General features: G+C 44.1%; 1 protein-coding gene across 1 annotated transcript; it reads left to right on the top strand.

Annotated features, from left to right (window-relative positions):
* Positions 1–24,471, top strand: LOC140106240 (C-type lectin domain family 2 member B-like). Its single transcript, XM_072130522.1, has 7 exons — positions 1–243; positions 6,578–6,631; positions 7,755–7,823; positions 8,349–8,384; positions 10,482–10,642; positions 11,745–11,854; positions 21,741–24,471. The coding sequence occupies exons 1-7, from the start codon at positions 159–161 to the stop codon at positions 21,850–21,852; spliced, it is 627 nt and encodes a 208-aa protein (XP_071986623.1). The 5' UTR covers positions 1–158; the 3' UTR covers positions 21,853–24,471.
* The last annotated feature ends 494 nt before the right edge of the window (positions 24,472–24,965 follow it).

Below are 24,965 nucleotides of genomic sequence, written 5' to 3' on the forward strand. Positions count from 1 at the left end.
AGTTTCGTTTCTTGCCTCTGATTCTCTCGGATGTAGCTGCACCCTTTGTGGTGGAAACAGAAACTGCTGCTTCAGTCTCGGTTACAGAGTGTATGGAGAGGGAACGTTACATTCTTACCCTGTGAGGACATTAGGGGATCTTACTAAGTACCACGGAGATGGAAGAAGAAACTCCTATCCCCGAATTCGAGGCCCTGGGCAACACTAAGAAAAATAAGGATTATGGGAATCAAATGAAGATCGGTGAGAATGACAAGTTGTTGTTTCCTTCTGGTTAATACTGGATTATTACTAGTGGTAATGTTACTTCAGGACGATTTCTAGTCATTTACTGAATGTGATGTATAGAGAGCTATATATTTCTTGCTCATCTTCTGCTTTATACCTGACGGATCCATCATCACTAGATGTGGTTCATAGACAAATACTGGGGCACATTTACTAGGTCCAGTGCACTATGTGTAGGGTCCAGTGCACTATGTGCAGTGTGCAGGGTCCAGTGCACTATGTGCAGTGTGCAGGGTCCAGTGTACTATGTGCAGGGTCCAGTGTACTATGTGCAGTTTACTATGTGCAGGGTCCTGTGTCCTGATTTTTGCCATATGTTAAAGCAGCACTTTTTATGTGTGTGATGAAATAGCGCAGAAACTACACCCTTACAAGCAGTGTAGCCAAAAACTTGTGTATTGTGTATATCCCAGGGCTTGGCCCGGACCCAGAATATTATTGCATTATACAAACTCGCAGCAGAACAATCGTGGGCAGTCACTTCTCTTCCCTTAGGGACAATCCCGAGACGGTTTTATCAATATAACCAAGTAGGGAAATCAGAGACTGTTATCGGAGCGGTCCTCTAGTGTTACCCCTTGTGTACTGTCTCTGAGTTAATTAAATACAATCTATTGACAGATTTGGTTGAAAACCGCCCCAAAAGCTGCCAGGAGAAACATTATTCTGCGCGTGAAAGGGTTAATCACTGGAGGAGAAAATGTCTCTCCACTGCCCCCTATAGAGGTCTACAGGATATTGCAGGGTTTTGCTCCTCATCAGGACAGACCGGGTTTTCTACGGACACCCGATTTACAGACAACCCCTAGTTACAGACGGACCGCACTGCCCCCTTTGACTTCTGGTGAAGCAGCTGAATGTAACCACAGGCAGTCCCTGGGTTACGTTACAAGATAGGGTCCGGAGGTTTGTTCTTAAGTTGCATTTGTATGTAAGTCGAAACTGTATATTTTAGAATTGTAGATCCAGACAAAAATAATTTTGGCCCCAGTGACAATTGGAGTTTAACATTTTTTGCTGTAATGGGACCAAGGATTATCCATAAAGCTTCATTACAGACACCTTACAGCTTCACCAGAGGTCAGAGGGGTCTGTCTGTAACTATGGGTTCAAAAATACAATTGTCACAGGGACAAAAACATTTTGTCTGGGGTTACAATTATAAAATATACAGTTTTGACTTACATACAAATTCAACTTAAAATGGTATTAACGTCTGGCCATTCACATTCAGTTTCATTAATCTGCCATATATAAACATTTCTTCAATTACATGTTATTAAAAATGTTTTAGCTGTGTAAAGATGATTTCTCATAATTGTAGTAATACAGTCTCTTAGAAACAAGACTGTGTCCTTGGATACGACCACCTCTGTATATGAAATGTCCGGGAGTTACTGCATGTCCCACAGACATCCTGTGGTAATGATCTGGTGGGGGCCCATGGGCGCAAAATCTGGTGGGCGCCCCCATTGAATGTAGTTTAGACAGGGTAGAGCTTTATTCAGCCTCTCCAGTAATAGCTATATACAGCTCCCAGTATTCACTATATACAGCCCCCAGTAATCCCTATATACAACCCCCCAGCAATCACTATATAAAGCCCCCAGTAATCACTATATACAAACCCCCAGCAATCACTATATACAGCTCCCAGTAATCACTATATACAATCCCCCAGCAATCACTGTATAAAGCCCCAAGTAATCCCTATATACAACCCCCCAGCAATCACTATATAAAGCCCCCAATAATCACTATATACAGCCCCCCAGCAACCACTATATACAGCCCCAAGTGATCACTATATACAACCCCCCAGCAATCACTGTATACAGCCCCAAGTAATCGCTATATACAGCCCCCCAGCAACCACTATATACAGCCCCCCAGTAATAATTTTATACAGCCCTCCAGTAATAACTATATACAGCCCGCCAGCAATCACTATATGCAGCCCCCAGAAATCACTATATACAGCTCCCCAGTAATCACTATATACAGCCCCCCAGCATTCACTATATACAGCTTCCCAGTAATCACTATATCCCAGTAATCAGTAATCACTATATGCACCCCCAGCATTAACTATATACAGTCCCCCCAACATTATCTATATACAGTCCCACATCATTAACTATATACAGTTCCCCTATAACAACTATATACAACCCCCTATAATAACTATATACATACACCCATAATAACTATATACACTCCCTATAATAACTATATACAGACACCCATAATAACTATATACACCCCCTCATAATAACTATATACATCCCCTAAAATAACTAACTACATACAGTCCCCCTGTCATAACTATATACCCCCATAATAACTATATACACCCCCTATAATTACTAGCTATATACAGTCCCCCTATTATAACTATATACACATCCTATAAGAACTAACTATAAACAGACAACCATAATAACTATTTACACCCCCTATAATAACTATATACAGACACCCATAATAACTATATACACCCCCTATAATAACTAGCTATGTACAGTCCCCCTATTATAACTATATATCCCCCTATAATAACTAGCTTCATACAGTCCCCCTATTATAACTATATATCCCCCCTATAATAACTAGCTATATACAGCCCCCCTATTATAATTATATACACATCCTATAATAACTAACTAGATACAATTGCCCTATAAAACCTATATACAGTCCAAGGTAAAATAATGAAATTATACTTTACCTTCTCCCGTTCCCCCGATGCGCGCCGACCTCATCATCTTCCCTCGCGGTGTCCCTCAGAGGTGTACCAAGATGGTGGCACCCAGCCGACAGGAAGTTCAGTGACGTTACACTCTGAGCCGGCGCAGTGACATCACACATTGTGCCGGCGCCAGCAGCAGGCGCCACCATCTTGAGTTTCCCCGGGCCATCGAATGGCAGAGCAGGGAAACTACTGTTCTCTGACTCTGCCGTAAGCTGAAATCGGGGCATGCCCCATGCGCGCTGACTGCCCCGTACAGCAAAAACACAGACCGTTCCCAAATACCCAGTGGGCGATTCGGTTCATGCGACCATCCAAATTGCCCACATTTGGTGGGTGCCCCTTTAAGGGCAAAGTGGTGGGGTCCCCGGGGCACACGCCCTGAAAGCCCCCCTATAAGCCGGCCCTGTTTGCTGATACAATCAGTTAATGTAGATTTTTTTTTTATTTAACAAGATGGACAGAAGATCACCAAGGTGTCAGATTGCATAGATGTCTATGGAGAGGGAAGGGGGAGCATTGAGTCACATGAGCAAGGAACCCATCTGGAAAGGGGTAAACAGATAACAGGTAGATAATGCAGAATGCATAGAATAGCCAGAAATAGTGTTATTCACCTTGTACACAAAGTAAATATCTGCAACATTCCATAAATGTTAGATGTTGTTTATTTTGTCCTGACAATAAGGGCGCATTCACATAAACATGTGCCCGCATACGTCCGGCGCCGTGGAGAGGATGAGGGGTGACCTATCTTTTCCCTGTGTACGGAGTGGTACAAAGCCGCATGTGTGCATCAGCGTATCACTCCGTGCGCCCATTGCCGGCCTAGGGGGGGCGTATGTATGGCCGCAAGATTGTGATTATTATACAGGCTCCCTATTATAACTATATACAGCCTCCCTATAACTATATACAGCCTCCCTATAACTATATACACCCTCCCTATAACTATATACAGCACCCTATAACTATAAAACCCCCTATAATAACTATATAAAGCCCCCCAATAACTATATACAGACTCCCTTTAATAACTATATACAGCCTCCCTATAACTATATACAGCCCCCTAAAATGACAATATATAGCCTCCCTATAACAATATACAGCCTACCTATAACTACATACAGCCTCCCTATAACTATATATAGCCTCCCTATAATAACTATATAGTGCCCCCTTACAACTATATACAGCCTCCCTATAATAACTATATACAGCCTCCCTATAATAAATATATAAAGCCTCCCTATAATAAGTAAATACAACCCCCCTATAATAGCTATATACAACCCCCTATAATAACTATATGCAGCATCCATATAATAACTATATACAGCCCCCTATAATAATTATATACAGCCTCCCTATAATAAATTTATACAGCCCCTCTTGTATAACTATACACTTGCCTATAATAATGATATACAGCCCCTTATTATTACTATATACAGTCCCCCTATAACTATATACAACCTCCCTATAATAACTATATACAGCACCCCCATAATAACTATATACAGTCCTAGATAAAATAATAAAATTGAACTCACCTTATCAGTTTCTCCGACAGCACCAACCTCATCTTCTTCCCTTGTGGTGTCAGGATACCACTGGAAGTGTACTAAGAAACCACACTGCGCCACCAGCGGCAGGGCGCCGGCATCTTAGTACATCTCCGATGGTCTATGGCAGAGCAAGCCCCACTTTGCCATAAACTGAAATCTATGGGGGTACAGGGCCATAGAGCCGGACCCCAATATACTGTGGGCTGTTGGGGTGGTCGTGCGACCGCCAGAATCACCCACATTTGGTAGATGCCCTGGCATCCCCCTATGATCCACCCCTGGCTTAAGAGCACAGCAGGATAAATAAATCCTGGAATTTGAATCCATTTTACAGTCCTGTTGCTGCTACTATGAAAGTATTTGTTATCCCCAGATAACAGAGCAGAATTTCTAACAATTAGTGGTAGAATAAAGAAAAATGGAAAAACAGGTTTTACTTTCTTGATAATATCGATAGGTTTTGTTTCCTCGAAGTCTCCTCCTCCCTACTATATCTGAGCTTTCAGTGTTGTTAGAAATGAAACTGCTTCTTCAGCCAAAGGATTTCACTGAGACTCATCCTCCTGTCAGGACACTGTCAGGTGAGAAGCAGGAGCTATTGTATAACCAGTAGTAACCTCCCTACAATAACTCTATGCACCCCCAAAATAACTATATACAGTCCTGGATAAAATAATAAAATTGTACTCACCTTTCTCAGTTTCTCCGATGTGTCAGGATACCACCGGGGGTCGCATCTTAGTACATCTCCGATGGTCTATGGCAGAGCGAGACCCACTTTGCCAGCCATAGAGCCGGTCCCCAATATACTGTAGGCTGTTTGGGTGGTCATGCAACCACCTGAATCACCCACATTTGGTGGGGGCGCCTTTTAGGGCCAAGTGGTTGGGGCCCTGGCACCCCCTGAAATTATTACTGTTAACTATTCAATGCCAGAATCTGACGTAGAGAGAACTCTAGATTTCCCATTCGCCTTCTGCTTTATACTTTGCTGCTCTCAGACCTGACAGATCCATCTGATATCATGGACCAGAACTACAAGAACCTGATGAATATGGACATCGGGAGAAGCATGTTCTACATAGAATGAGATGTCTCTTACTATTTCTATAATGTCTCTCCCACATACTGTATATATATATATAAATCCTCCCGGATCTGAGGCTCCGGCTGCTTCCGCCTCATAAAGTTGTTTACCAGCTCTGCGGGATATTAACCCCGTGCACTCAGGTTCTGGATAACATGGAAAAGCCAGCAGACAGACAAAGCCCGTGCACATCCATCCCTGACTTATTACTAGATGTGGATGATTGGAGCTCAGGACCTCAGACAGATCCTGACTTATTCCTATTATTCTTCCTTACTTCTTTTTTTCATTCACATTTTTTTAATCACTGACTCATTTACTACAGGACACATGTCCATCGGTCCCTACATGGGGGGATCTTATGTAGGTGGATCTTTTTCCGTGGGTGGGGGGTGGTCTCTGTTTTGACGCCATATATTAAGGTTGCCATTGTTTTGTGTTAACTATACATTTACATGCGGTGGTAGCTAATGTTATTTTTTAACATAGGAGCCTAAGGGTGGCGGCACACGTGGCGTTTTGAACCCGTTTTTAGGCCGTTTTTAAGCAGTCCGTTAAAAAACTCATCCATTTTTTGACCGTTTTTGTCCATTTTCCAATTATCTTAATTAAGATAATTGGGTAAAACGGTCAAAAACAGATGCGTTTTTAAAAAAAATGCATGCGTTTTTTAACGGACTGCTTAAAAACGGCCTAAAAACGGGTTCAAAACGCCACGTGTGCCGCCACCCTAAAGGTGATGGTTTCCTTCTACGTGTTGTATATATCTGCGGCTTCTCCCAATATTCGCCTCCAGATCACGGAACGCAGTGTGAAAGGAGCCCAAGAACATTTTCCTAACATGCTACAAATTTTCACAACTTTTTTCTTTCTTTTTGGCAGGTTATGAAGATTTTCTAACAAAATATGGTCACTCCAGAATAAAGTTGACAAAAGGTAATAAAAAATCTATTGTTTGGGGTTAGGCTGGAGCCAGAATATCATTGCATTATAAAAAACCCACAGCAGGACAATGGTGGATGGTTTATCTTCCTTTTAAATTTAAAGGGATAGTCTCAAGACAGAAATAACCTCTGTCTATAGGTCTAATTGGGGCAGACAGACGTCATAAAGGGAGTTACCCAAGTCACAAAATAGCCCATTGCTTTCTGAGTGTATACAGTATACAGTATGGTGACTGCAATGAGCCGGCTAATCCTGAATCACAAGTAACCCAGCCCTAATACAGAGAGGAAGATGTCTCTCCACTGCCACCTAGAGGTGGCTACAGGATACTGCGGTGCAATGGATGATATAACAAGGCAGATTAGCTTACATCCACACACACATCTCTACACATACGATATTGCTCCTCATCTGGACAGATTGGGGTTTTGGCCAAAATATGTTATAATTGTATAACTGTATAATTTCATCTCGCTCGCAAGATAATAGACAATAAGAAACAATAAGAACAAGTCGTCTACAGATGTTGTCCTGGTACTGCAAAATATCTATTATTGTATTTTTTAACCTATGTCTCTTCAGTAATATTGTGGTGTTGAGAGTTAAACTACAGTAGCAGCCGTGCACCTGTGTGACATCACATGACCTGGGATATAATGAGCTGTGCACCTGTGTGACATCACATGACCTGGGATATAACAAGCCATGCACCCGTGTGACATCACATGACCTGGGATATAATGAGCTGTGCACCTGTGTGACATCACATGACCTGGGATATAATGAGCTGTGCACCTGTGTGACATCACATGACCAGGGATATAATGAGCCGTGCACCTGTGTGACATCACATGACCAGGGAGATAACTAGCCGTGCACCTGTGTGACATCACATGACCTGGGATATAATGAGCCGTGCACCTGTGTGACATCACATGACCAGGGAGATAACTAGCCGTGCACCTGTGTGACTTTTCTCAGTGGTTGTAGGGATCCTCATTGCAGTAAAGTCCACACAGGTCTTTGTACACCGATTCTATTACATCTGTGCAAATGTCTTCACTATTTGTTTGTTCCACATTTCAGTAAATGTTTTTTTTTTCTTTTATAAAAGAACGTGTGGTGATTGTTGCTTCAATACTGTTGAATATTGGATTAATGATAGCACTCATCATTGTCGGCAGTAAGTATAATGATTCCTTAACCTTCGGGGGGGGGGGTTATCTGCAATGAGACTGATCACAAGTAATCACATTGGCGCTGGTTTTCACATCAATGGTTCCATGATTCTTGCAGATGCCTCTCTGAGCCATTGTTTTCTCTGGGTGTTCTCTCTATGGCTTTTTTTTCACTGATCCGTGTTCTGATCCGTGTTCTATGGAAAATATTTTAAAAACAGTCCATTGTTTTTCATTGATACTGATACACAGAAGGTGATGACAGGTCAGTTTTTCTGATTCACTTATGAGGTTGGGGAACCAGTGTTATGTTTTCAAAACAATGTAAAAGTTTTCGGATTTTTTTGCGGACACGGAGACAAAACGGAAGCAAAGCAGAGACACAATGGAGGCAAAACGCAAGAGATGCGCAGCTCTAACAGCAATGTAAAAACCGCCTTAGTAATATCAATGTATCACTATCTAAGAGGAGAATTAGGAAAGGTCACATGATATAAGATTCACCGAATTTCTTTTTCATTTCTCATCAGGTGGTCGGAATGACATCCCCAGCTGCAGACCGGCAGGTGAGAACATTTACTGGTGATTTAGGGTTTTCATCTTAAGACCATTTTACATTTAGACTTTTCTTCTCTCAATTGGATCCATTTTGGTTACGTTTCTAAGCTACTTGTACAATATCATCTCCGGCATTGCGTCTTTTATAGTAAAAAAAAAAATCGCCATTTTATGCAAATTACAAGTAAAAAATCACTTTTACACGTTGGAATATGAATATCACACCAGGCGACCGTGTCTTGGGTTCTATAGCACCCTCGTATTTCCTTTTTTTTTGTAAAATGTGTATTTTTGAGTGAACAGAATGGAAATAATGGAAGGGGGGCAACGAACAGGATAATGTAAAACATTTAAATCACTATAGAACCTAGTTCTAGTGTCATTACAAAGATGAGATTTTCATCTTTCCATTTTCATCATGACTGTGCGCTACTGAACCGAAGATACAGACTGTTAAAGATATAGAAGGAAGTGGATCTTTATCGACAGCTCACTACTGTATTGTTAACTGCCTATATGTCTGGTTCTGTAACTACCACTTCATTGATGAGGCTCTTATATTTACAGAGATTAATACTTATGGTGTCTGGTGTAATGTTCCCCCTTCGGCCCCTAATAGTGCCTCTTCACTGCTTGTTTGCATATAATTTCGGAGTTGATTTTCTATAAGTAACACCTGAGGTTTGACATAAAAGAGGAAATGCTGGAACTTTGATATTTGCTATTAGGTACTTGAGGATCTGTGCCAAGAACCCAGTTACAGAGGCGGCGCCCTTGGATGCAGGAATGTTTTTTTTTTCTTTCGATTTAAAAAAAAAATTAATTTAGTTTTTAAGTCTCATGCATGGCAGGATTTCGATATTGTCAATACTTCACGAACTATAGGAGAGGCTGCTCGGGTAGTCTTAGGCTGGCGGCACACAAGGTGTTTTGGGCCGATTTTAAGCAGTCCGTTAAAAATTAATTGGGGAAAAATGGACAAAAACTGATGCGTTTTTTAACAGACTGCTTAAAAACAGCACAAAACTGGGTTCAAAACGCCACGTGTGCCGCCAGCCTTAGTAGTTATAGGAGAGGATACATTGGGTGCACAGTATATAGAATGGGTACACAGAACTTAATGCTCAGTTAGATTCAAGGATATTGGGAGTGGGGCCATACAGAAGTTATAGTAATGAGGAATGTGGACAGAGAAGGTAATGGTAAGGGGACATGGATGTCAGTGTATAGGAGTAAGGCAATAGAGGGGTCATAGTATATAAGTGGGAGCACCACATTATGTAAGATTGTATAACCTAAATCTTTATCATACGGGCAAGGCTTTCATAGAACTGTAAATAGATAATACATTCCACAAATTTTCTAAAACCCCTTTAATCTTAGTTTTGAGACATATCATGCTGAACTGCTTCTAGTCAACCTGAAAACGCTGCAGGGAAATATTACTCCATTGTGTTTTCTCCAGGGAACAGTGTTAAAGCAGAGTTCTTTTATGTGTTTAATGTTTTAATAATGGGTCTTATTTACTAAGGGCCTGCAGGTCGCACTTTCGTCAGATTTTCAAAGTTTTCGGGATTTGCGACGCTGTGGTATTTAACTGGGGATTGTGTCGCACGGCCGTTGACTGGTACAGACTGAGCGCGGGATTTAACATTCAAATTGTGTCACAAGACAATACACTTACATGCACTGGGAAGAAGAAGGTGAGCTCCGTCGGACCTGAGCGGGGAAGCGACACATGCAGGATATCGGGCGCACGATCTTACAGATGACGTGGCCCACAATTATCAGTACTAGTGCAGTTGCCTGTGGAGTGTGCGGGGGGCTCTAGATTCATCAGAAATGCAGCACGATTTTCATGAATCTGGCGCCCCCTGCACTGCTTGGGAAGTGGGCATCATTTTTTTGGTGCAATTTGTTCATGCTGCAAAATTGTGGCGCATGTCAGTAATAAATGTGATACAAACTCTGACTAAACAGTAATAGCCCCTTTATGTGCACATTTTTTTTTGTTGTTTTTGTCTTGTCGGACACAGAGCAGCCGCGACTTAAAACTGGCGCAGACACTTTAATAAATATGGGCCATTGTGTTCTTCCTTGTATAGATGAAAAGAAAATCACCGTTACTGCATGTGATGATGACTGGATCCCATACAACGGAAAGTGTTACTACTTTTCTAAAAAACCTGACACATGGAGCAACAGCCAGGAATTCTGCATCAACCGCACTGCATCACTGGCGGTTATAGATGACAGCAAGGAACTGGTGAGTGACTGGAGGCTACTGTGTAGAAGAGACTGGTGATTGACTGGAGGCTACTGTGTAGAAGAGACTGGTGAGTGACTGGAGGCTACTGTGTAGAAGAGACTGGTGAGTGACTGGAGGCTACTGTGTAGAAGAGACTGGTGAGTGACTGGAGGCTACTGTGTAGAAGAGACTGGTGAGTGACTGGAGGCTACTGTGTAGAAGAGACTGGTGAGTGACTGGAGGCTACTGTGTAGAAGAGACTGGTGAGTGACTGGAGGCTACTGTGTAGAAGAGACTGGTGAGTGACTGGAGGCTACTGTGTAGAAGAGACTGGTGAGTGACTGGAGGCTACTGTGTAGAAGAGACTGGTGAGTGACTGGAGGCTACTGTGTAGAAGAGACTGGTGAGTGACTGGAGGCTACTGTGTAGAAGAGACTGGTGAGTGACTGGAGGCTACTGTGTAGAAGAGACTGGTGAGTGACTGGAGGCTACTGTGTAGAAGAGACTGGTGAGTGACTGGAGGCTACTGTGTAGAAGAGACTGGTGAGTGACTGGAGGCTACTGTGTAGAAGAGACTGGTGAGTGACTGGAGGCTACTGTGTAGAAGAGACTGGTGAGTGACTGGAGGCTACTGTGTAGAAGAGACTGGTGAGTGACTGGAGGCTACTGTGTAGAAGGGACTGGTGAGTGACTGGAGGCTACTGTGTAGAAGGCGCTTGCAGCAAGGACATGTATAACCAGTTATCATACATACAGATAAATATATACAGGCGGTCCCCTACTTAAGAACACCTGACTTACAGACGACCCCTAGTTACAAACGGACCTCTGGATGTTGGCAATTTACTGTATTTTAGCCTTAGGCTACAATAATCATCTATAACAGTTATCACAGGCGTCTGTAATGAAGATTTATTGTTAATCCTGGTTCTGATGACAATCCAACATTTTTAAAATCCAATTGTCACAGAGACCAAAAAAAATTTGGCTGGGGTTACAATGATAAAATATACAGTTCTGACTTGCATACAAATTCAGCTTAAGAACAAACCTACAGACCCTATCTTGTATGTAACCTGGGGACTGCCTGTAATAACTATGTTCCTCTTATTATTCGCAGGAGTTTTTGTTTAGGACTAAAGACAGCGACAATCACTGGATCGGTCTTAAACGTGCAGATGAGAATACACATTGGACTTGGGTAAATGGCGTATCATACACTGAAGAACTGTAAGTAGGAGATAATTACCATATGTAGTGTATATACTTTGCTTTATCTGGCTCCTGGAATATTAAAGAGGACCTGTCACCAGATTTTGACCACTCTCACTAAAGGGTTACAAGCCCTCCCCATTTCTGACTCATCTCTGGTATTTCTTACTTATCACTCTCCCAGGCTGCCAGTGAACCACGCCCCATTATTGTGACTGACAGCTCTGTGTTTGTTCAAATCCCTGCTCTGCCTCCTTGTACTTAGGGACCCTCTTCTAATATTCAACTACAGACATACAAAGCTCTATGTACAGATGGGCAATATTGTGTCATTTTTTTTTGTGTCACAGTGCCTTGACAAGTGACATCATTGCAGGTCCTTCTGCCTTCTAAGTATAGCAAACTGTACACAATGTATGTGATTACATGAAATCACAGCAGCCTCCATGGAGGATGGAGAGGAATAGAAGTCCATGGAGGATGCTGTGACTTCATGTGGTCAGATATATGCATGGGGTACAGTTTGCTATTATTAAGAAGCTAAAGTACTTGAGATGATGTCACTCTGGTCACATGACATGAACTGTGACCAGAAAGGAGGCATACGGCATGGGGAGGATTAGATGGGAGGGGCCGGCCGAACAGGACACACCCCCTCTGATGCCAGGGAATATAAGATAAAAGGGGATTTATGTGGATGTAAGCCAAACAATATTTAGCTAAAAGGTCAGGTTCCTATAGAGGTCTATTAACTGACCGTCACTGGCTGTTTATGTGCAAATGTGGTGACAGTTTCCCTTTAAAGAGTTTGACTCAAGATAACATTTTATCACCATCCATAGGATAGATGATAAGATTTCGATTGGTGGATCTACAACTGCAAGAACTGCCACTGATCACAAGAATAGGGATCCTGCTCCCCTTACTTGATGGAGCAACTCTGCAGTGTAGCATGGGAGAATGGAAAATCTACTCTATCAATCACTCATTTATCAATAACACAAACAACTGCAAATCAGTAGTGCGATCCAGGGATGTTCTTGCCCTGGCAGAGGAGGCAGTGATATATATATATATGTATAGATATATATGTATAGATATAGAAGAAGAGAAGAAAAATTCTTATCAGCTCACCCTTTTGATGTCCTACTATGCCGGTGCACGGAGGAGAACCTTAGTTGGAGTCGGTAGGGAACACGGAAGAAGATAAAGTTTATCCAGCACTTGACCAAATCCATGGAATATTTCAGTTAAAAACAACTTTTATTGCATCATTTTAAAAACATGAAGGATACCATGACAACAACAAAAAAAAAAACTGATGCGTTTCAGATCTATACGATCCATAATTGTATGGACATATACAGTTCCTCATTGGATTTATCTTCAACAGTGTCTGGTGCATCAAAGCATTTTAAAGAAATCCATTCTGGGAACACTAGTACTTTGAAAGTTATACCAATAGAACGGATAGCCAAACCAAAAAGGGGCAGAGACTGGACCAAGAAGCAGCGATCCAGAGAAACGTACTGGATCCTCACATTAAATACTCGCATCCCCACAGGTTTGAACCATCGCAGAGATCTGATGAACATATACTAATTCTTAACCTATTTCTATGTATATAATCTAAGTTTTTTTAATACAATTATTGTTTTCTTTTTGTAAGGTTTTTTTTACTTACATAACCAACGGCGTCACGGGTATTTCCAGGGCGGCCCTATAGGTCGCTGGCAATTAGCAATTGGAGGTTAGTGGTTCTGCAGGTGGGGACCACAGACCACTCCTTAGTAGCGATGCTTTCTGGCTGATATTTTGGTCAATTTTGAATGTTGGTGAGAAGGTTTGCTGTATGTGCCCAGAGGCCGGAGGTGCTACCAGGAGACTTGTCAGTGCACCATGAGGGGGCAGTAGGAGGGTAACAACTCAGCAGCAGGATGCTATCTCAGCCTTTTTGCAAGGAGGAACAGGAGGAGCACTGCCAGAGCCCTGCAAAATGACCTTCGGCAGGCAAAAAAGTGCATGTGTCTACACAAAAAACTGACTCCATGAGGATGGTATGAGTGGCCGACGTCCACACTAGCGCCTTGTGCTCTTCATGAAAGCAGGTTCACACTGAGTAAATGTGAAAGACGTGACTGGAGATGCCTTGCAGAGGGATCTGCTGCCTGACACATTCTTCTGCATGACCAGTTTGGCAGTGGTCAGTAAAGGTTTGGGGGCCGCACAGCCCTCCATGTGCTCCTCAGACCCCTGAGAAACCATATGCTGGGGTGGTTGGCCCAGGGTTCCTCCTAATGAAGGACAATGCTAAACCTCATGTGGCTGGAGTGTCAGCAGTTCTTGCAAGATGAAGGCATTAAAGCTATGGACTGTCCACCACAGTTGCACCACAGACTGTCCAGGAGTTGGCGGATGGTTTAGTCACGGTCTGCAAGGAATTCCCTCAGGAAACCATCCAAAACCTCATCAGGAGCGTGCTGAGGCATTGTAGGGAGGTCATACAGGCATGTGGAGGACACACACAATACTGAGCCTCATCAGGAGCGTGCCAAGGCGTTGTAGGGAGGTCATACAGGCACGTGGAGACCACACACAATAATGAGCCTCATCAGGAGCGTGCAGAGGTGTTGTAGGGACGTCATACAGGCATGTGGAGGCCACACACAATACTGAGCCTCATTTCGTCTTGTTTTACAGAAATCCCGTCAAAGTTGGATTAGCCTGTAGTGTGTTTTTCCACTTAAATTTTGTGGGTGACTTCATATGCAACTTAGTGCACCAAAAAATACTGGTGCTTTTTTTTAATAACTCAAAGTCATCAGACACAGCACAAAATCCAGTTGTGTGCTGTCAGTGTAGGTTAGAAACTAGCCATAGCAATAGGATAGCATCGTTTTGTAAAAAAAAAATAAATAAATAAATCCAAAAAAATTTACAGTTTACACTTTAATTTTGAAAATGTTGAACCCGAGGGCTAGGGGTAGAGGACGAGGGCGTGGACGTGGGCGTCCAACTACTGCAAGGGTCAGAGGCCGTGGTCCTGGGCGGGGTGACACACCACCTGCTGATGAGGGAGCAGGGGAACGCCGCAGAGCTACACTCCCTAGGTTCATGTCTCAAGTTACTGGGACTTGTGGTAGAGCACTGTTGAGGCCAGAACAATGCGAACAGGTGATGTCGTGGATTGCGGACAATGCTTCTAGCCATTTGTCCACCAGTCGGTCTTCCACGCAGTCCACCCATGTCACCGAAATCAGCACTCCTCCAGCTCCTCCACCTCAGCCTCCTTCCCCCCAGTCTGCCCCCTCCCAGCAAAATTTGGCATTTGAACCGGCATACTCTGAGGAACTGTTTTCTGGACCCTTCCCAGAGTCACAAACCACTTGTCCGGTTGCTGCTGAGCTCTTTTCCGATGCCCAGGTTTTCCACCGGTCGCAGTCTGTGGGTGATGATGACATTGTTGACGTAGTGGAAGAAGTGTGTAAAGAGGTGTCGGACGATGAGGAGACACGGTTGTCAGACAGTGGTGAAGTTGTTGTCAGGGCAGGAAGTCCGAGGGGGGAGCAGACTGAGGGATGATGAGGTGACAGACCCAAGCTGGGTTGATAGGCCGGGTGAACACAGTGCTTCTGAGACGGAGGTGAGTCCTCGACGAGAACAGGTTGGAAGAGGCAGTGGTGGGGCCAGACGGAGAGGCAGGGCCAGAGCTGGTGCATCAGTGCCACATGTTTCACGTAGTCAAGCTCCCGTGGCAAGGGCTAGATTTTCGGAAGTCTGGAGGTTCTTTAAAGAAACACCGGATGACCGACGGACTGTGGTGTGCAACCTGTGCCACACCAAGATCAGCAGGGGTTCCACCACTACTAGCTTAACTACCACCAGTATGCGCAGGCATATGAATGCTAAACACCCCACTCAATGGCACCAAGCCCGTTCACCTCTGGCCGGGCACACCACTGCTCCTTCCCCTGTGTCATCTGCTGCCTCTGATAGACAGCCCCCTGCCCAGGACCCCGGCCCAAACACCTCCCGTGCGAAAACCACATCTTCGCCTCCAAGAGCCTCCACAGCATCCACCAATGTCTCCATGCGCAGCGTTCAGCTCTCCATACCCCAGACGCTGGAGCGCAAAAGGAAGTATAGTGCTGAACCTGAAGCCAGGCATGGTTGTGTGTGACAACGGCCGTAACCTGGTGACGGCTCTGCAACTCGGCAGACTGACACATGTGCCATGCCTGGCCCATGTGTTAAATCTCATAGTTCAGCGTTTCCTCAAGACATACCCCAATCTGTCTGATTTGCTCACGAAGGTGCGCCGCATCTGTGCGCATTTCAGGAAGTCCAGCACAGATGCTGCCACTCTCAGGTCAGCGCAGAGCCGCCTCCAACTGCCCGCTCACCGACTGTTGTGCGACGTGCCCACGAGGTGGAATTCAACATTAACCATGTTATCCAGAGTTTACCAGCAGCCAGAGCGATTGTAGACTGCCAGATGTCAACTTCCACCAGAACTGGTAGTCAGGTCAGTCAGCTTCCTCAAGTCTACAATGAGGAGTGGACGTGGATGTCTGATATGTCAGGTGCTGAGTAACTTTGAGGAGTCAACACAGATGGTCAGTGGCAATGCCGCCATCATCAGCCTCACCATCCCGCTGCTTGGCCTGTTGAAAAACTCTGGTCAGCATGAAGTCGGAAGCTTTGCGCTCGTCACAAGAGACGGGGGAAGAAGATTCCCTTGTTGATAGCCAAAGCACCCTCAGGTCTGTTTCTCAGCGCATATCGGAGGAGGTGGAGGAGGATGAGGCGGAAGAGGAGGAGAATGTTGGCGAGACAGAAGAGGGGAGCATTGTTCAGTCCTTCACTGTTCAGCGTGTATGGGCAGAAGAAGAGGAGTTGGAGGAAATGGACAGTCAGGCCAGTGAGGGGAGTGAATTCTTGCGTGTTGGGACTCTGGCGCACATGGCAGATTTCATGCTAGGCTGCCTATCCCGTGACCCTCGCGTTCAAAGAATTTATTCCAGCACCGATTACTGGGTATTCACTCTCCTGGACCCAAGGTACAAGCAAAATCTTTCCACTCTCATCCCTGGAGAGGAAAGGAGTGTGAGAATGAATGAATACCAGCAGGCCCTGGTGCACAAGTTGAAACCGTATTTCCCTTCTGACAGCGCTAGCGGCAGAGGGCGTACTTCTGCGGGACAAGTAGCGAGGGAGAGTAGGCGAGCAGGCAGCTTGTCCAGCACTGGCAGGGGTACGCTTTACAAGGCCTTTGCCAGTTTTATGTCACCCCAGCAAGACACTGTCACCTGTCCCTAGTCTCGCCAGAGTAGGGCTGATCTGTACAGAAAGATGGTGAGGGAGTACGTAGTTGACCATACCATCGTCCTAAAAGATCACACAGCTCCCTACAACTACTGGGTTTCAAAGCTGGACATGTGGCACGAACTGGCGCTGTACGCCTTGGAAGTTCTTGCCTGCCCTGCCGCTAGCGTCTTGTCCGAGCGGGTTTTCAGTGCAGCTGGTGGCATCATCACCGATAAGCGCACACGCCTGTCGACTGACAGCGCTGACAGGCTGACGCTTATCATGATGAATAAAGCCTGGATTTCTCAGGATTTCCATTCTCCACCAGGTGAAGGAAGCTCAACCTGAATAATTTATGCACTCCTCCTCATTTTCCTCCTTCTCCTCCTCTTTGTACACTAAAGCAGAGGAAACTGGGTTTTTTTTGCCAGGGCCAACTGGCTCCAGCTATAGTACTCTATGTATTTAATTTTTCTGGAGGGCCACCTACCCGGTCCTCTGTTTTAAACAATTTTTGGGAGCGCCACATACAGGCACTCAATCTATTTAATTTTTCTGGAGGGCCACCTACCTGCTCCTCTGGTTTGAAAACTTTTTTGGACTGCCACATACAGGCACTATCCAAATTAAATTGTCTCCATAGCAGCCTCCACACGTCGTCTTTTTAGCTGCCTCCACACGTTGTCTCCATTGCTAACTCCACATATCATCTCCATAGCTGCCTCCAGCTGCCGCTGCTGCCGCTGCCTCTGCATGCCGTCCCCTATAGTGTCAGGGTCAATTATTGGATGTTTTAGATGCTATCTAGCCTCATTCGGTCACTCTGTCATGGCCATGCTGTTGCCCATAATTTTGGCATAATGGTGCGATTAAGCAGCCTCAGAGGCATCCATGCATGCTGCCCCTGCTGTTTCCTGTCCATTTCCGTGGTGTTTCCATCATTTTCTGAGTTTTCCAGGTGTTTGGCCAAGATTCCCTGTGCAGAGCCTTGGTCCCCTTGAAAAATGCTCGAGTCTCCCATTGACTTCAATGGGGCTCGTTATTCGAGACGAGCACTCAAGCACTGGGAAAAGTTCATCTCGAATAACGAGCACCCGAGCATTTTAGTGCTCGCTCATCTCTATTATGGATGTAAGTGTCAGTACTTCTGATATCATTTATAATAACTGATGATAACAGGGGCCCCTGCACCAGATTGAATTGTCAAGCTTCTCTCACTCACACTTCAGTTAAAGCACTACACATGCTGAGACATGTCTAACATACTGGGGCACATTTACTTACCCGTCCCGTCGCGATCCCCGCCATGCGTTGTCCGACGAGGATTCGGGTCACTGCAGAATTTTATGCCAGATGTCTTCAGCTCCTGACTGCACATCCCACACTGTGCCCCTAAAAATACCACAGTGATTTACACTATCTGGACAAAATAAACATCCCACACTGTTCTCCTAAATAATATCTATCCCCACAACAAAACCATGCTGTTCCCCCAAAAAATATCAAATATATCCCCATAACAAAAACACTCTCTGCCTCCCATTGCAACCTCCCAAAATGTTACTGTTCTAAAGCCCTGAATAAACTGTTACCCTAATAAAATAGTTGTGGTTCCCCCAATTAATAACATACTGGGGCTCATTTACTTAGGGCTTTGCACCAGTTCTCTGTTGGACTTTGCACATTCTTTTAGGTGTAAACTGCTTGCACAGGTATTTAACCCCTTCCCGACGCGTGCTGTAATAATACAGCATGTGTCGGGTGTGAGTCTATGGAGAGGGCTCATGGGCTGAGCCCTCTCCATAGCCGGTAAGTCTTTGCTGCACATTGCAATTAGGTATTGTTGGTGGCTTCAAAAAGATGGCGGTGCATGGTCATCAGAGGACGGGTCTTCCGAAGACTTGAGGCTGTCTCGTTTTAACCTATTCATTACAATGTGTGATTTGTAGTATGGCAGTATATGAACAGGATAAATCAGACAACCTAGGGTTAAAGTACCCTAGGGGGTCAGAAAAATAATAAAAATTAAAATTAAAAAAAGTTTAAAAAAATTATTTTATTATTAAAAACCCCTAAAAATTCTAATCACCCCCTTTCCCTAGAAGTCATATTAATATAAATAAACAGTAAAAATCAACACCTTATAAATCCCCGTATCTGGTCGATCTATCAAAATAGAATATTTTGAAAAATATAAAAAATTCAATAAAAAGTGATCAAAAGGTCATACAGTCCTAAGAATAGTAACATTAAAAACGTCATCAAAAGTCGCAAAAAATGAAACTACCCACAGCTCCGTGCAACGTAGTATGAAAAAGTTATTAGTGCCAGAAAATGGCAAAATAAAAAAAAAAAATTTTGTACAGAAGATTTTAATTTTTGTAAATGTATGAAAACATTATAAAACCTATACAAATGTGTTATCCCTGTGATCGCACCGACCCAAAGAATAAAGTAGATGCGTCAATTGGGGCGCACAGTGAATTCTGTAAAATCCAAGCCCACAAGGAAACGGCGTGAATGCGTTTTTTCACTGGATTTGGAATTTTTTTCCCGCTTCCTAGTACATGACATGGAATATTCAATACCATCACTATGAAGTGCAATTTGTTACACAGAAAACAAGCCATCAGGTAGCTTTTTACATGTAGAAATAAATACGTTATAGATTTTTGAAGGTGGGGAGTGAAAAATGGAAAAGAAAAAACGAAAAAGGGCCAGGTCGCTAAGGGGTTAAGGAGTGTCTGCACCACATTTGTGTTGCACGTGATCGTTTTGTGGCGCAGCTGCATTAGCCTCCATGCGACACAAATTAGGGGGCATTCCAACGCTCAGTCGGACCGTTTGCAAGATTTAACATGAGGAGTTTGTCGCTCGCCCTGTGTTACAGGTGCACAGGGCCAGATTAAGGGTGGTGGGGGCCCCTGGGCGCAAACTGGTGGGGGCCCTTCCAACAATGTTTTTGGAGGTATATAGCCTGCCAGACCCCTGTAGTTATTAGCCTGCCAGACCCCTGTAGTATATAGCCTGCCAGCCCCCTGTAGTATATAGCCTGCCAGACCCTTGTAGTATATAGCCTGCCAGACCCCTGTAATATAAAGCCACCAGTCCCCTGTAGTATACAGCCACCAGCCCCCAGTAGTATATAGCCAGCCACCAGCCCCCTGTAGACTTTAGCCGTCAGTCCCCTGTAGAAAATGGCGATCTCTACAATCTCCCCCAGCGAAGGCAGCTGTGTCTCACTGACACAGCTGTCATCCTAGACCTCTATGTGCATTGCGGGCGGCCATGGGCCGCTGCGCATTGCACACAGAGACAGTCAGCGACTTAGCTGAGTTGAGTCGCTGAGTGTTGGGAACTGGTGGAGGCCCCTTATAAAGTGAAAGTGGTGGGGGCCCCGGGGCTCGAGACCCATGAGCCCCTCCTTTAATCCGACCCTGTAGGTGCACCACAAAAAAGTTGGTGAACTCTTGTCGGGCCTGAGCGGGGAAGCGCCAGATTTAGGATTTCTGGTGCTCGTTCCTAATGAATCGGTCGTACCCTGCTTTATACACTTTTAATGCCGTTTGCATTATTCTTAGTAAATGTGCCCCAATATATGGTTCTCTTATGAATGATTTTATTTATGGCCCCTTTATTGTATACATTTACCTATTTAATGTCCCCTCCTATTATTTTCATATAACATAATTATAATACTAATAATACTACTTATGCTTTTACTTTTTTTATTTTTTTTTATTTTACATACAATTTTCACTAAATAACTACTGCACATACAATACCCTTAAATTATTAATTTAAACAATGTGCCTTCTATTTCTTAATTTACAGAAATTTCACTCATATTATTCTATTAGCCCCCAAATTATTTAAGGGATCTTGCCCACAAAGAATACTCCAGTAACAAGCAGCGGTACCTTTTCTTTCTTATATCTTCTTGCCAAGTGCTGTTCCATCATTGAAAAAATACATGTGTGTGGTTGTCAGCAGGATAAAGTCTGGGAGCCAGGATACAGCGTACAAGGTGCATGCGCAATATTACAGATATGCAGGGCAGTTTGAAAGTAGAGACGTCAATCACAATGGGGGGGGGGGGGGGCGCACCCTGGGCTTGGCTATAGCATTCAGCTCTCCGCCCGAAGAACAAGTATACAGTATATAAGGAAAGGGGATAACATGCTGCACAATGTAATGAAACTCCTTGATGACTAGTTCCCTTTTATACCCAGAATTTTTTATTTATGCCTACTGCACCCCCAAACATTATATATACATTAGCCACCCCTCCTTTGCATTTTACATACTGGCTCACTTCATAAATATTTAATACTGGACCCCTCCCCCATTGCATTGTTCATACTACCCCCTAATGAATTTTTAATACTGACCCTCCCATTGCATTATTTTGTACTAGGCCGCCCTCATGAATTTTCAACACTGCGCAGATGCTATTGATGGCAGGTCCTCTGCGGCCATAGCGCTAGGTGTCGGGGCCCACCGGTGGCCAGTGCAAGTCTGTACAGTAGACATATTTGAGTGTGACTGAAATTGTGATGAAGTATTGACTCTCTAAATAAAATGTCTTGTTTTCCAGGTTTAATATTCAAAGATCCGCCTATGACAGTACTGAGCGCGCGTATCTGAATCACCAAACAGTACGGAGCAGCTCTGGGATTTATCATTACAAATGGATCTGCAGCAAGTAGCAAGTAGCAACAAAAATATATTCATGGAATATCTGATGTTTTATACGCTTCAGCAAATAATTAATTCAGACGGAGCCTTGTAGTACATTTCTGACCTGTACATAATTGTCCCAAACCGGAGAGAAGATAACAATATCAACCAAATAAACACCAACATACTGTCAAGCACCAGCATTAGTGGACCCACTGAACCACCGCGGACGATGATGTAAGCCTACACCTGGGACCGGAGTCTAAGTGGTAACCGGTTTTCACCAGAGCCTACCGCAAATCAGGTTGGACTTGTTGGACCACCAGGTCATTCCACAGGCGCAACTTTTGTTGGCGGTGGCAGCCAATGCGAGGTACAGGGACGATGAGCAGAATTGTAGTCGCAGACAGGCAGGAGGTCAGGACTGGCAGCACACAATCAGAGTTGGGACGAAGCAGAAGGCCAGGGCAGGCAGCAGAGGAGAGAGGTCAGGAACGTAATCGGAGTCACAACGGGAAGTCGGAACACGAGAAAAGGGCATCAGGAACAAAGCTATCTCAAAGGCAGAAGGCACAAAGATCTGGCAGAGTGTGCAAGGAGAGGCTGGATTATGAGGAATTTTGGGAATGGCCAGCGCCAATTAATGGTGCGATGACCCTTTAAATCCTCTGTAGCCTAGGAGACGGGGAATGCGACCACCGGACCGGGAACAGGAGCCAGGAAAGGTGATTTGGAGCTGCGGGCGCTGGGGCACAGAGCGGGGCACGGTTGGGCCCGCGACCCGAGACATGGGCTGTGGGAGCACCTGTGACACATACTGCTCCATAAGATCCCAGAAAATATCATTAACATGCTGTTAGAATACAGAAGGAGCAATGCACAACCCAAATGGCATCACAAGATATTCAAAATGTCCTTCAGGAGTATTGAACGCCATCTTCCATTCATCTCCTTCCCTGATCCGAAGCAGATTGTAGGTCCCGTGGAGATCAATCAAGTTGAGTTGATCAATGAGTGAGGATATTGGGTTTTTACAGTAATGTTTATTAAGCTCACGATTATCAATACAAGGCCTGTGGCCACCATATTTTTTTGCCAACAAAAAAGAAACCTTCCCCAGAGTTGGTTGAGGGCTTAATTTTTACCTAATGAGATGGGTTTTTTTTATGGGGAACATAACCTTTTTGATCACCAATTTTGGAACATTTTTGTGAAGTTATTTTATATTTTTTCTACTGCATTCACCCATACAATTGACCAAGTAACAGACACAACTCTGAAATAATGGGGGTCATTTACTAAGGGCCCGATTAGCGTTTTCTCGACGTGTTACCCGAATATTTCCGATTTGCGCTGATTTTCCCTGAATTGCCCCAGGATTTTGGCGCACGCGATCGGATTGTGGTGCATCGGCGCTGGCATGCACGCGACGGAAATCGGGGGGCGTGGCCGAACGAAAACCTGACGGATTCGGAAAAACCGCCACATTTAAAAAAAAAAGTGTCGCGGGACTCGCGCTTACCTTTATGTGGTCCGGCTTGGTGAAGATCAGTGCATTCCGGGGAACTTCAGCGCAGCAGCGCCACCTGGTGGACGTCGGAGGAACTGCCTTAATGAATCCCGGGCCGGACCCGAATCCACCGCAGAGAACGCGCTGCTGGATCGCGAATGGACCGGGTAAGTAAATCTGCCCCAATGTGTAAGCTTTTTCCTTTCCCCTGGGGTGTAAGTGGCCTTAGGGTTGTGTACTACCGATAAATGAACCTAGGGTAGGTCATTGATATACACCATGGAGTGAAAAATGGACGTATCAGAAATGGCGCTGCTCCAAAAGTGGTCCATTTATTGGGAAGATCAAAGTGGTGCACAACAAAGACTACGTGATTCGCACCTCAAATTGGATGCAGATCCAGATACAGAAATGCAATTTACAACTCTCACTGAGGAGACAAACTGCTTATTATCATCACTGAACAAGCAGGCAATTTGATCTTGGGCTCTGACATAGACTGACCTGAAGGAGGAAGGAGGCGCTGTTCGTGTGCTTCAGCCAGCAAGGTTCTGCACCATGTGAACAAGGCCCTGAAATTTATTACCATTAGTTTCCATATTATCAACACAGCAAAAGGATTTTATGGTTAGTAAAACTGTAATGGGGACACTGGACTCAGGAAAATAGAGAGGTCGGTGAACCCTAAAATTCCAGGCTGCCGGACGGAGTGCCTCCGCTACGCGGTGTAACCACAAGTGTGGACATTTAAAAATAGAAACAAACAGATAACACAAAGGGGAGGTTGACAATCAAAGTCACAACAGAGCATATAAAGTACAGAATCGTATACATAGAAGAAGAGTCAAGAACATAAGCCAAATATCAGAAATCAAAAAATCAAAAATATAGAGAAAGCCAAACTGAGCATAAACAGTAGAAATAGCAAAAAAACTTTAAACCAGCAATGAAGTATAGCAAACACTCGCTTTTTCTCTCTATATAGTGTAAAGGTCAAAGACCTTGTATGAACGACTCCATTTACTATACTAAGAAAGTAGATGTGTATCTCATGTGTTTGTAAACAGGCTTTATCAGACAATGCAAATATGTAACTACGGTATATAAGAAATAAACTTCAGAAGGCTTGTTAGAGATATCCAAGGTGTATGTCTCTTTGTTTTCTCCACCAGTGTCCATCTTTCCTATTATAATCAGGATCCCACTCTGCAAGTTACCAAGAGGATCCTTGAGGTCCTTAGTAAATTAACCTTTAACATTAGGTAACACTGACCCATCATTACATCACTACTGACAATAGATGATGTCACAGCTTATCTCCTCCCCCTCCCTGTACAATGTCCTCTATACAGATAACACTGACTCATCATTACATCACTACTGACAATAGATGATGTCACAGCTTATCTCCTCCCCTCCCTGTACAATGACCTCTATATATATAACACTGACCCATCATTACATCACTACTGACAATAGATGATGTCACAGCTTATCTCCTCCCCCTCCCTGTACAATGACCTCTATATAGATAACACTGACCCATCATTACATCACTACTGACAATAGATGATGTCACAGCTTATCTCCTCCCCCTCCTGTACAATGTCCTCTATATAGATAACACTGACC

The sequence above is a fragment of the Engystomops pustulosus genome, chromosome 11 (assembly GCF_040894005.1).
Source record: "Engystomops pustulosus chromosome 11, aEngPut4.maternal, whole genome shotgun sequence".
Taxonomy (NCBI): domain Eukaryota; kingdom Metazoa; phylum Chordata; class Amphibia; order Anura; family Leptodactylidae; genus Engystomops; species Engystomops pustulosus.